General features: G+C 38.1%; 1 protein-coding gene across 3 annotated transcripts in view; it reads right to left on the bottom strand.

The window, feature by feature from the left end:
* The window catches only part of LOC103470552 (tetratricopeptide repeat protein 28), a 229,247-nt gene that overhangs the window by 79,460 nt on the left and 137,034 nt on the right, over positions 1-12,753 (bottom strand). For all 3 annotated transcript variants that reach the window (XM_008419086.2, XM_008419085.2, XM_008419087.2), the window contains 3 exons: positions 12,330-12,477; positions 6,244-6,516; positions 3,366-3,496 (listed from right to left, as the gene is read on the bottom strand). In XM_008419086.2, coding sequence (XP_008417308.1) covers positions 3,366-3,496; positions 6,244-6,516; positions 12,330-12,477 — 552 coding nt within the window. The remainder of the gene's footprint in view (positions 1-3,365; positions 3,497-6,243; positions 6,517-12,329; positions 12,478-12,753) is intronic.

Here is a 12,753-nt window from a genome sequence, read left to right on the forward strand (position 1 = left end):
ATATTTAGGGCTTCAATTAGTCTCATTAAATGTTGGTTAATCTTCTAGTGGAGTACTAAAGTTTCATACATTAACCATATGATGCAGAATTTGTTCTGAAAAATTTTAATTGAGAGGAAAAAAGGAAGAAAATAAAACAAATGTGAGCTAATAGAAGGACTACAGAAAGAAATGCACAACATTCGTAAAGGTCAGAAAGTCATGAGGTTTAAGTTAAAATTCCTCTTCTGATCACGCTTTGATTTCAAAAGTTACAGTGGTACAAAAACAAGAAACTGTTGTAAGCAGCCATTTGCTTCTTGGCTGTGAACAAATCTAATAAAACACATTTATTGACTAATAGTTGTTCTGGACCTTTTGTATTATATAAAAGTCCCATTTGGACCTGATGAGGACCATCCTCCACCTCTTTATATTTAAACCAATGATCATGTGGCTACTTGACCTCAGTGACTTATCTGGCTTCCATTTAATGATGTCACCACATGCCCAGATGTTAGCAATTGAGTTGATAAGTGCAATACAATTCTAATCTGAAGCCTTAACGTCGGTGTTGAGTTATCGTTTTTTTTCTCTTTTTTATTGAAAATTGGAGGAAAAAATATAAATTAAGGGATATTTATACACAAAGACATGAACTGTATAATCTATAAAGAAAACTTGGTAACACTTTATTTGAAGGGGGTGAATAATACTGAAATGACACTGTCATAAACATGACATAACACCTGCCATGAACATGAATAAGCCTTCATGAATATTTATGACTGTTGTCATAAAGTGTCATTCGGTAAATTATGACACTTTTAATACAAAGTTGACATTATTCAAAATATCTTTGTTATGACAACTCGACATTAACCAAGAAATTATTACTGATATAAATTTGTTATAAAAGTATTACTGATTGCACTTTAAAATTAGGTAACTTTATGTTATTAAAGGTAAAGTTGTCATAAAGACATTTTGAATAATGTCAACTTTGTATTAAAAGTGTCATAATTTACCAAATGACACTTTATGACAACAGTCATAAATATTCATGAAGGCTTATTCATGTTCATGACATGTATTATGTCATGTTTATTAAAGTGTCATGACAGTCTTATTCACCCCCCTTCAAATAAAGTGTTACGAAAACTTATTTAAAGTTTTACATCATTAGCATCATACCAGGATGGGTCTACTAGGGAACTTTATCATATTAATCACTTTACTGTAAGATTTCCCCAAATACATCCAAAAACCGTTTAGTCATTTTTGAAAGCATTTTGAACGCAACGTTCTAATTCACAAAAGACTGGAATCGTTGCTTTTTTTTAAAATTTATACATAAAGAGTCCGTTGGACCTTCTCAAAGCTTGTCGACCGTAGACTACACATGGGAAATCCCATCAGAAACAACATCCTGTCCCAGGGCCCCTAGGAAGTGACCTCAGCTTCAGAGAGGCCAGATAAAACGTCCACATCAGAAACACAAAAACACCCGGCTGGCCGTAATGAGCTGCGCACCAGGCTCCAGTGTGTTCTGAAGGAGACCAGGTGGTGTGACACACATATGATTCTGATTAGGGGGCCTTGGGATAAACGAGAGGAGAGCCGGGGAGGAAAGTAGGGTGGGCAGTTAAGAGCCAATCACAAGGTTTTGTATATGATGCAACCATTTGTGGAGTTCATTGTCCTCAGCTGGGCCCAGGCATCATGCTGTTCTCACAAGAGAACAGTTTGCTTTGAAAATGAGTTTGTATGTGGATGGAGGTGGGACAGATGACTTATTGTTTCCCTCCAAGAGACAAAAGCCAAACATGAACTTTAGAGCTGAATCTTACTAATAAAATGATCTCCGTTATAGGTTTATGTCATTTTCATAGTATAGCAACTTATTTCAATATAGCTTAATTGATCTTATATGCATTTCTGTGATAAACCAATAAGAAGTTGTAAATAAACAAAGTGGGTGGGAAAAAATGGGAGGAAAGCAGCAAAGACGGTATTGCAGAGAGAAAGCTACAAGAAATCCCCTTCAAAGTTTGATACAACTTTAATCTGATGAGATCAAAATTAATCATATGTGGTGGAAAACTAAAACTCAAAACAAAATCTCACTAGTACTAAACATGGTGGTGGCAGCATCATGTTGCAAGGATCATTTTCTTTAGCAGAAACCCAAGAAGACCGCTTGAGATTAAAGTCGATGTTCACCTTCCCTAAACCTACAGCCAGAACTGTAATAAAACTGTGTAGATTAATGGTAAAAAAATATATATATATAAATATATCATTAAGAATCTGATTTGTAGCTAGACTCAAAACTGAACTTCAAAGACAGTTTAACAAAGCTTGAATTATTTTGCAAGGAAGAGCAGTCTCTTGATCTGCAAAGCAAGTAGAGACATACCCCCAAACACTTGCAGCGGAACCTGTTGTGAAAGGGAGTTCTACAAAGTATTGAGATAAAAAATAAATGCATGCCACAGTTTCAGATTTATTTACACAAAACAATGTATACATTTTTCTTTTGGGACACATGCACAGCATGCACTACTTTGCGTTTGCTTGTTACTTAACTACACAGTCACACTTGTGATCTTTGAAAGCAAGAGATGTCAAAGACACCTCTGTCCTCATTCCTCAATGGTCAGTTCCATCCTGGTGTATTGTGCTGCACTTGACTTGACTCCTTAAATGCCTCCCGATATGAAGTAACAAAAACAAGCAGGCCTGCCAGTCTGGGAGGAAGGATAAGGAAGGGGAAACAGGAGGCCATTCTTCTCTTTGTGTGACGGGAATTGTGTAGGAACAAGCACCTGTCACCCCACAACAATGACCACAAAGGTCGGGCAGAGAGACAGAGAGAAAGAGGGCAGCACAGGATGAAAAGTGGATCTGGCCGGCCAAATCGTTTCCTTCCTTCCAAATCAAATTATTTCCTGCAAATTACAATTTAAAAAATGTGAATGCTTGAAGGCCACGCAGTCAGGTATTCACCTGATTAACATCTGCATTAACAGTTAGCACCGATTATAGTAGAAGCTAAAGCTTCCCATTATCTGAGTCTGTTGCTCGAACTCTTATTTCTCATCCACCATCCCCTCTATGTATGCTCTGCACCAATTTCACACTAATTTTTTTTTTCCTGAAGTGACAAAGAGCAGCCGCATTTCTGTGTCCTTCATATTTCCCCTTCACGTGTCCTCCAAACCAGGAGAACAGAAGGATTTCCAGGCACAGCACAATCCTGCACTTTCAATGTGATAAGAGACTCAAGGAAAGAAAAAAAAAAGTCCACCTCAATTTATTATCCTCCGCAGTGACAGTCGGCTTGCTCTACCCATTTCAGGGTCACTCTAACTACTACTACTTACCTCTCTGTCCTTTAACTTCATGGCCAGTACCAGCTGGTTGCGATGGTTGGTTAATGCTTCACGATAGTTCCCCTTGGAGAAGAATGCAGAGCCCAGATTCCCATGAGCACGGCATTCCCCAGTTTGGTCACCTGAAGAGGTAGAACAAAAGACATGAAACACAAAAACCGACACCCTGACACGCACCTTGGCTATCTGCTGGACACAATTAGGAACCAAGTGGTGTTTATTTCATATCAGCCTTCTGTGTAATAAAACACGTGTATTGCCACTCGCATGCCACTGCACCCTTAAAAGGTAAAGTGGCCGTTCGGCGTTCTTCTCTGCAAGAACAGCTTCTCTGACAGCTGGTAGTGCTGATCTTAAAGCTCCGGAGGGTAAAAGGGGAAAGCCTTATTATTTCTGCCTGACAGCGAGGCCTCACAGTAAGGGCCAAAGTAAAGCTCAAGTCTCTGCGCTCCACCTGAGAACCTCTGCTTCTTATCTCCAGCTGCTCTGCCCACTCATGTGTCAAATGTGTGGGGGTGAGACGAGTGGAGCCAGTCACTGCTGCATGCTTCTTTTCTTTTTAACTTAGTTTTTTTTTTTTCTCCATTCTGTAAAGTTTCCACAGCAAGTGGCCTTTTCTCTTTAAAAAATGTTTTAGATCACCTTAAACAAGAAAGACAAGAAAATGAGCCTCACTACAAGACTTACTCAAATTTATGCTATAATTCATTGAGATAAAAGAGAGAAGAGGCAGCAGCTAAGCTAGTGGTCTTTTTTCGCTTAAAGCTAATGTTAGCTTAAACATGTTAGCATATGAATGTGCTAACATTTTTAAAAAGTAGGATGAAGTCACTTGGTAATTTAATTGGTTTACAGTTAGCTTACAGGATTTTGCAGTGAACAGAAATGTTGTAATCTAAACAAAGGCTAAAAATGAATCACATTTATTACTGAGAAAGTCAACTAATAGACAAGAGCGACCTGAAATCACTGCAGTTACCCTGTTTATTCACCTAATCATCAGTAAAGCTGTGTCATGTTAGGCAGTGTCACATTAATGTTACATAAATGTAATCAATTCTCAATATTAGAGATTGCTCAAGAAATTGAGTGGTTATCGGAATCGAGACGTTTTCAGGTCTACTGGTTCTGACCGCGACTGGTCAGTCTTCTTCACACAGTAACCAAAACGGAGACGTCTTGTCAGAATGTGTCAAAATAATAATAATAAAAAGAGATGTAGAAAGTCATGTTTGATGAGTGCCTGTGCTTCATTCAAGCTGCGCGACAGCTAGAGACAACAAGACGTTTAGTACATAACTGGAAGTTTGAATGTAGAACAGAAAAGCAGCAATTTTTAAGCTTTCAATCTCTGTTGGAATGCGACATGATTTGGAAATGTTGACAGCTTTTTTTTTTTTAAACTCAAAGAAGAGAATTTGGAGTTGGCAAAAAAAAAAAAAAAATTCCTACTCAAAGTTTTATAAAAACCGAAGCCTGGATATTCACCGCAAGTTTTTAAACAATAGCAAAGTAGTTATTGGCTAGAATAAAAAGGTATTCATCTAAACATACAAGCTGTACAACTTTACTCATTAAATACTGTTGTCACTCTCAAAGACAAAAAAATGATACAAAGACACTGCATAAAAGTAAGCTAAAAAAATTGCATTGTACCCAGAAATAGTACCAGAATAACAACTGGGACTGTAATAGCTTGCTACTTCTACAAATTATCTCTGAAAACAGATTTGACAGAGAATATATCTGTGAAAATTAGTTTGTATAACATTTCATTTCATTTAAAAGGGCACAGTCATATATCAGTACCAATGGATGACATCCAAGAAAAAAATGTCCTGCTTGTTGGCACACATTAAACTTTACAGAAGAACAACAAAAAGAGACTAATGCATATTGAAAGTTCACTCATTTGTCAGATCAGATCAAAATAAATTTGGGTTCACTTTGCCAGGTAGTTTCCTTGCCAAGATCCTTCATGATTGCAAAACAATGACAGAAAAGACTGGAGGTAGGACTTTAATACATATCTGGATATTTACAAGGCAGATGCACTTATAAATATATACATATATCTAAATATACATATCCCCCCTTGATTATAAAACTTCATATTAACTACCCAATGAGTTTTTCGAATAATTTCCAAACAGTTTCGAGTGAAGAACAAAGTGAGAGCTCTGACATTGCCAGGTTTGCTGAACGACTTCCTACACCTTGGGGGTGTTTTAAAGAGAAACACAACCCTTCCAGCAGAAAGCAAAATTTCTTTTGAAGAATGACAGAACATCTCTGAGGAAATGTATGCGGCACTGATTTCCTCACTGCTGAGGAACACTAAGTCAGTAATAAAACATGCAGATGAAACTATGAAGAATGAGCATTCGAATCTTAATAATGGAAGATGGCGGTGACATTTTGAGTTCATATTATGCAAAGTGTCATTTTGATGTATTCATCAAAACATATCACTTGATTGTTGGAGGGGGGGGAAAGGGAAGCAATTACAAGGACGTGCAGTAACTGCGAGTTTTTTAAGACTTCAGTGTAAACACCAGCGATGACATTTACAAAAATTGTTGCCACTAGAGGCAAAATATTCTTATCTGACATGCATCAAGAAATCTGCTGTTGACCAAAACAGTACAACTTCTAAAAATCATATTTTATTTCAGTCAGTAAATGCAATCTATACCTCTGTCTCAAAAGTTGGTTGACTTTTATACTTTGTAGCTGTTCAGTGTTTTGTCATTATTACTAATATTACTATTCTTTTAATATTTTTTCCATTTAAACATTCGTGTCATTCCTGCGAATTTCAAAACGTAGCCAACGGAAATAAGTGACAGCCCATTCCCAGCTGACATACCTAAGGTCTTGGCCACCTCCAAGTCCTGCTGCATGTATCCGAGGCTCTTCTCTGTGTTGCCCAGGGACCAGTGGGCGCTGCTGAGGGCGGAGAAGACGGAGCCGCGTAGCTTGAGGCTGCACGTTCCTATCTTCAAAGCGGCTTCCAGCACCACCACGGAGGCCGTGTGGTGCCCCGCTGTCAGTAGCTCCTGGCCAATCACAGACACCACCACAAAGGGACTTTTGTCCAGCTTCATCTTTTGCAGCTGCTGATAAGTGGGCTCCAGAGAATCTGTGCAGAGCAAAAAAAACGTGTTAGGCACAGACTATGATGGGTGCCAAAGCAGAAAAAAAAACAAAACATTCTGCTGCCATGCTGAGTAACAATAACATGAGGTAGATTATGAGAAATGAGTTGCAGATTTGTAAATTCTGTATAAAGGTGGGATTTATCTCCCCTCTGACTTTACTTTCTTTAAATAACAGCTTTTCCCAGGGTCCATAATCACAGCCTGTTGCTCAGACGACTGTCCTTGACAATTTAACAATAAGTCAGTGCACTGTATGATCTTTTTTTTTTATTATTCTTACTCTTTGACTTGGTTAATCTAAAGCAATTTTCACTGCATGAAATGACAAATGTTTAGACAATTGCTAGCGATCGTTTTCACAAACCACATAACAAGATTGCGCCAATATTTCTGCCTTTTTTCCAGGTAAAAGGACAGTTTGAGAAAGCTACAGCAGGTTATTCACTTTGAAATGACAGGATGACGGGGAAACAAAAGCAGCTCATGCCAGTATGTAGTGGAGATGTAATGGAGAAACAAAGACCAAAGGAGATGTACAAGGTGACCTCTGAAGAGGCTGAAAACTCAAACAATGACATAAATCAATGGTGGACCACATGGGATTGGGGATCTAGAGCCTTTTCAGATTATAAAGCCCTGTGGCAGACAGCAACATCGAACGTCCTGACCTGACCAAGTGGATGTAGGTCTTTGTGTCTAATGTGCTCCTTTGTGTGTGTATTTCTATATGCATACCAAAAATATTTACACTCCCTAAACCTTTCAACATTTTGCTACATAACCACAAGCAGCGTGTTATATTGGAACACAAAGTAGAACATCACCTTAAAGTGGAATAAAACTAAAGACATTGTTTTATAAATGTGTCACGAATAAAAATAAAAGCGTTTTATGCATTTGGTACTCGGTCCCCTTTACTCTGATACCTGAAAACACATACAGTGACAACAGTAGATTTTCAAAGTATTTGAGTGTAATTTATTCTCAGTATAAATCCAGCTGTCTTATATGTTTGTTAGAAAACATTAGAGAATAGACAGCATTATGAAGACCGAGGAACACAGCAGGCAGAAGGGGGAGAAAGTTGTGGAGAAGGATAAGGCAAGATTTGCTTTTAAAACCAAAAACAAGAGTCTAAAGACACACAGTGAGAGCTACAATGAAATGTGGTAAAATGTTAGAGTGGACCACTAAAAGCCTAAACATAAACCAAATTGTGGATCTGTGGAAAAGACTAGATAACTCATGAGCACAAATGCTTTCACTCCAATCTGACAGTGACTCCGTACTTTTTCAGTGAACAGCAGAGAAGCGTTTTTCAGTCACCAGATGTGCAAAAGCTGGAAGCTGGTAGAAGCTCTCGCAGTAGTAACTGTGGCAAAAGGTGGTTCTATAAGTAATTTCTCAGGAAAGCTCAAATCCACACCACACTTGAAAAAGTGTGTAAAAATATATGGTTCAGTTGCTTCCAACTAGATCAAAGCGTTGCACACTTCAGATAATCTCTATCTATGCGATGTCTGATTTACTTTTCATCATCAGATCAAAGTTTAAGGAATTTACTTGCAAACATTTAAACACAGCAACATCTGAACAAATAGAGTATATCTTACACCCTCACAAAAATGCTTATACATTGTTGTACACACACATACACACAAGCTTACTCAATATGAGCTGCATCCCCGTAAAAGCACACAAAAGCATAACTGATGATGCTCTTTCAACAGCTCTTGAAAGAGCATCTCCTCTGTTCCGGCACTTGGCAGAACGTCGTGGTTACGGAGACAGTGCATGCATATTATATCCATTCACACCTTGTAATTGCCTTCAGAGTGACACTGAGAGCTGAGTCATAAATCAAACGATGGAAAAAAAAAAAAGCTTTTTTAAAAAGGTGTCATAGCTGTTGTGTTCATAAACAGGTCGTTGTGACAACACTGGAGAGCACTGTTCCCTACACACAACACCGGCACAGAAATAGATGGAGGATCTGGATTCAACCAGACACACAAGATCTGAGATGTCATTGGGATGCACACAAGGTAATTCTGAAAAAAAAAAAAATTCTCCTGATTTGCTTTTCAAAATACCTTGTCAATCTTATGCTTCTAACTAGTGATTCTTCTTTCTATAGTTACGGTTCATGGTCATTAGTTTATTTCCTTGTACTATTTCTTATAGCCTGTCCCAGCTGCTGGCAGGTCAGATGTTGAACACACCTCTTTTTTTGGCATAAATATGATCTAATCGCAAAGGTCCTTACATCTTAAAAAGATGAGAATGCATAAAGGGCAAAAATAGTGCAAAAATAATCAGTAGTAGTTAATTAGCTGGTCAGCACAGAGGAACTCTGACAATCTAAACAGCAAGCAGTAAAATCTCTGTTTCTGATTTATTTATTTTTTTTAATTAAAGCTGTCAAGCTAGTATTTCCTTATGTCTGATTTTGTCTTGTTAACTCTTCCTTTTTGTGTTTATATTACTGTGGAAAACATAATGGAAATATGAGGTAAATATCATGGTACGTACCCCGCCTCTCGCCCGGAACGTTAGCTGGAGATAGGCACCAGCAACCCTCCCGACCCCACTAAGGGACAACGGTGCAAAGAAAATGGATGGATGGATATCATGGTACGTATGATATTGACATATGATACCGATAAAGATAACAAAGTTAAGCATTAATAACGAGGCAGCAAAGGAGAAAGGCAGATGAGGTTTGTACTGTCCACCGTTTGATGGGTGCAAAGAAGAAAATTCTCATCAGATGTCTCCATGAGATGCTGTACTTTTCGCTGCAACATTTTCAATGAAACTCAAAACTATGCCGTAATAAGACTGTATTAAGAATGAATTAAAGTATTTCTCATTCTTTCTCCGTGGACATATTCAGCCATCAGACTCCAACTGTTGAGTTCCTCCTTCACATCAAGACGTTGTCTTGTTTGATATCAAATATTTAAATCAAGTGCGTCAGTTTTTCCTGTCTCATTAACTCATTTACCATTTTGCCAACGTGATCTTAAATGTGAGTGTTCAACTCTTTTCCAATCAAATACATCTTTATATTCATCTATATGTCCAATGATTAGAAAATACCAAATGAAAAAATGTGTCGCTTCGATTTAATGCTCGTTATTTTGCAAAAGTAAATCATGTCTGCAAATATGAAGTCACTGCAATGACTCCTCTTCAGTTAGATAATCATATTGATGAACAGTGAGTGACTGTGTGTGTTTTCTGCTGCATCGGGTATTTAAGATTCTTAGATAAGCATTTTGTGTTTTTTCTTTAGATTTAAATGTTAGTGATTCCTCCAATGATTTGTGTTTAATGTCAAAGTAATGCTTCACATTGTCAGGTTTGACATCCGTTTCAGATAAAAAATTTAAAAAAAAGCTCAGTGTTGTAATATGTTTGATGGACTTTTAAGACTAATTCTTCTTTTTTTTAAGGGTTGACTGATCTCAACAAACCAATAGGAAGCCTGTGGACTCCTTCAGCACTACTGCAAATAGCAATGCTAAAAAAAAAAATAAAAAAAAAAATAAAAAAGTCACAAACTGGGTTATTGTAAATGCAAGAAAATATAACAGCTCTAAACCGACAAAAAACATTCCTGATCAAAGTAGGACTTAATTTGAGTCCATTTTGGATTACAGTCCACTTGGGAACCTTGAAATAGGAATCAAGAATAAAACATCCATAACATTAAATACTTAGAAATTATATTTCCCTGTTTTTTAATAGACAACTGACTGTGTCCTCAAGACACACATTGCTTTCTTTAAGTAACATTTTTAGTGTTTGTCGTTCTCTAATGGAGTTTTTCAGTTGTCTGGTTTGGTAGATGTAATCAAATTAAAAGTGTTTTCACTAAACTATGTGATATAAAGATGCACTGCAATCATATTTAATCTGACAACATGGCAACATAACACAGCGACAATGTAAATACACAAAGGAAAATATTACTTACTATTACACAGATTACATAGTAATATGAAGGACTTGCACATAAGATGATACCTGAAAAAATATTAAGTTTTTGTTTTTTAAGTTACCTTTTTATCACCTATCAGTGTAACAAGTGGGAAACCTGCATGTAAAAGTTCATCACCTGATTAAAACATCCCATTCTTTACTTTTGCTGTTGCCCAACATTTTCTATAATGCTGTTTACTGCCAGATGAACAACTGAATCTGGGTATGAATTTCCTCCCTTTAAGGAGAGAAAGCAGAACACGCCTACCTTTCACTTCTACAGGGACTTTGGCTGTGTAACACAGATTATCCTCCCTGTTTGCCGGCGTAATATTGATTATCGCCGCCATGTGCCAACAGCCCCTCTGAGAGGATCATTGTTTTTAATCCTTTGACCTAGCTACCTCTCCTTAACACACCTTGGATTAGGTCTTCCCATGGCTGCCTGGCACTCGGGGAAGTAGGGTAAACAATTAGGGGATTAAGTGGCTTGGCCTAAATATTGCTCTTCCCCTACAGAGAACACCCATTCTAGTCCACAATGGACTGGTCTGGGCTCAGACCCAAATTTGGTTTGTTTTTGTTTTGGTTCCAATTGAAGCCTGAAAAGCTAAGATGGGCGTTTCATTCTCCACTCTCTAAGCCATTTTTTCCCTCTTTGAATCTGCACCCAAATTTTCAGAGAACTCTTGCATTCAATTTCTCATTGATCGAATCTCACAAAACCTTTTTTCTTAGTTTACATAAAATCAGATCATATTTATTCAGAGGTCAGTTTCACGACAGTTTGGCAAAAAGATGAGGGTGATGAAAAATTAAAACATGAAGTAAACAAAACAAGTACGTAGAATATAATCAAAATGTTAACTTATAGTAGGAAATTTGTTAAAAAAGCAAGGCTTTACATTTGTTTAAATATACAAAGGAAAAAAATGGACATGCTTTCCAGGAATGGTCATTGCAAACTCTGAGGAATCTAAGATCTTTTGGACCAATACAAAGGTATTTTTAACATAGAAATGTATATTAAAGGCTATATATTCTGTGTCTTTATCACAGAACATGCATTATGTGAGCCACAACTGAACTTAATTTCCATTTTTATTTAGACCTGTACAGAGAGAACATTGTGGAAATTATTAGTTCTGATGGATTTTATCAATAATGACAAAGTAAAACACCAATCAGATCCACTGCATGTGAAATTGGCAGTCGGTTTGAATATATCCCCTGGATTATCAGAGGAAGAGAGGTCGGATCGGCTCCACAGTGATAGCATCCCACTCAGTGACAAACAACAGGTAATGAGGCCCAGCAACATCATCAGTCCCATAGTCACAACCTCGGTTTCGCCGCAGTGCTAAAGATCCACTCAGCTTTAGGAAAAAGAGCTTACACGAGGCCAGGCGAACACAATGGCATTAATGTTAGATGCTCATTTAGATAACAGGCTATCTGTGTGTGCGATCAGGTTGAGTGACAATAAGATATGCTGAAGCGGCAGGCATCATGCCTCTGAGCCTGAAGGTAAGTACTCGACACAAACAGTCGGTAACAAAGAAAAAAAAAAGATAGACAGATGGAAAGACGGCCCGCTTGCTGCACAGCTGAAAAAAAGAAATGACAGATAAAGTCACCCCAAAAAAACGTATTGACTGACAGAACAAGGATTTTATCTGTGAGGAAAGTCATTTAGAAGGCGGTAGGACAAAATACGTGAAGCAACGAAGAGAGTGAAATGTACATGAATATCTACTGAAACAGGCATGCTGAAGAGAAATGTGGGTTGAGTGTCAACAGATCTCACCTCGTAGCGGTGACTTCATGGCGGCTTCCACCATCCCCACAAGCAGCTGAAGGCTCTTGGGGTCCTGGGCCAGCCCAGAGGCGAAGGCGGCCAGTGCGTCCGCATGGCGACCAAGGTACTGAAGGGCAACACCCTGTCGGAAGTATGCCTGGAAAAACAAACGACAGAGGGGAGCGGAAAGAGTTATCAGGGATCCGGTCGTTTACCACAGCATGGGGCTTTAATCAAACACATTACCAGACACACTCATTTCACGCCATTTGCATTTCTTCCACATGAGCGGTTTCCCCCAAACATGGCACCTCTTTGCTTTGTACCCCCATTATAGAATGATCAGCGGGGTTTTTTGTGCTTGTTAATTGGATTATAAGTTTTACATAAATGCACGTGTTACACTCTGGATGGCTGCCTCCTCAGGAGCAAC

This window comes from Poecilia reticulata, linkage group LG9 (assembly GCF_000633615.1).
Source record: "Poecilia reticulata strain Guanapo linkage group LG9, Guppy_female_1.0+MT, whole genome shotgun sequence".
Classification (NCBI taxonomy): domain Eukaryota; kingdom Metazoa; phylum Chordata; class Actinopteri; order Cyprinodontiformes; family Poeciliidae; genus Poecilia; species Poecilia reticulata.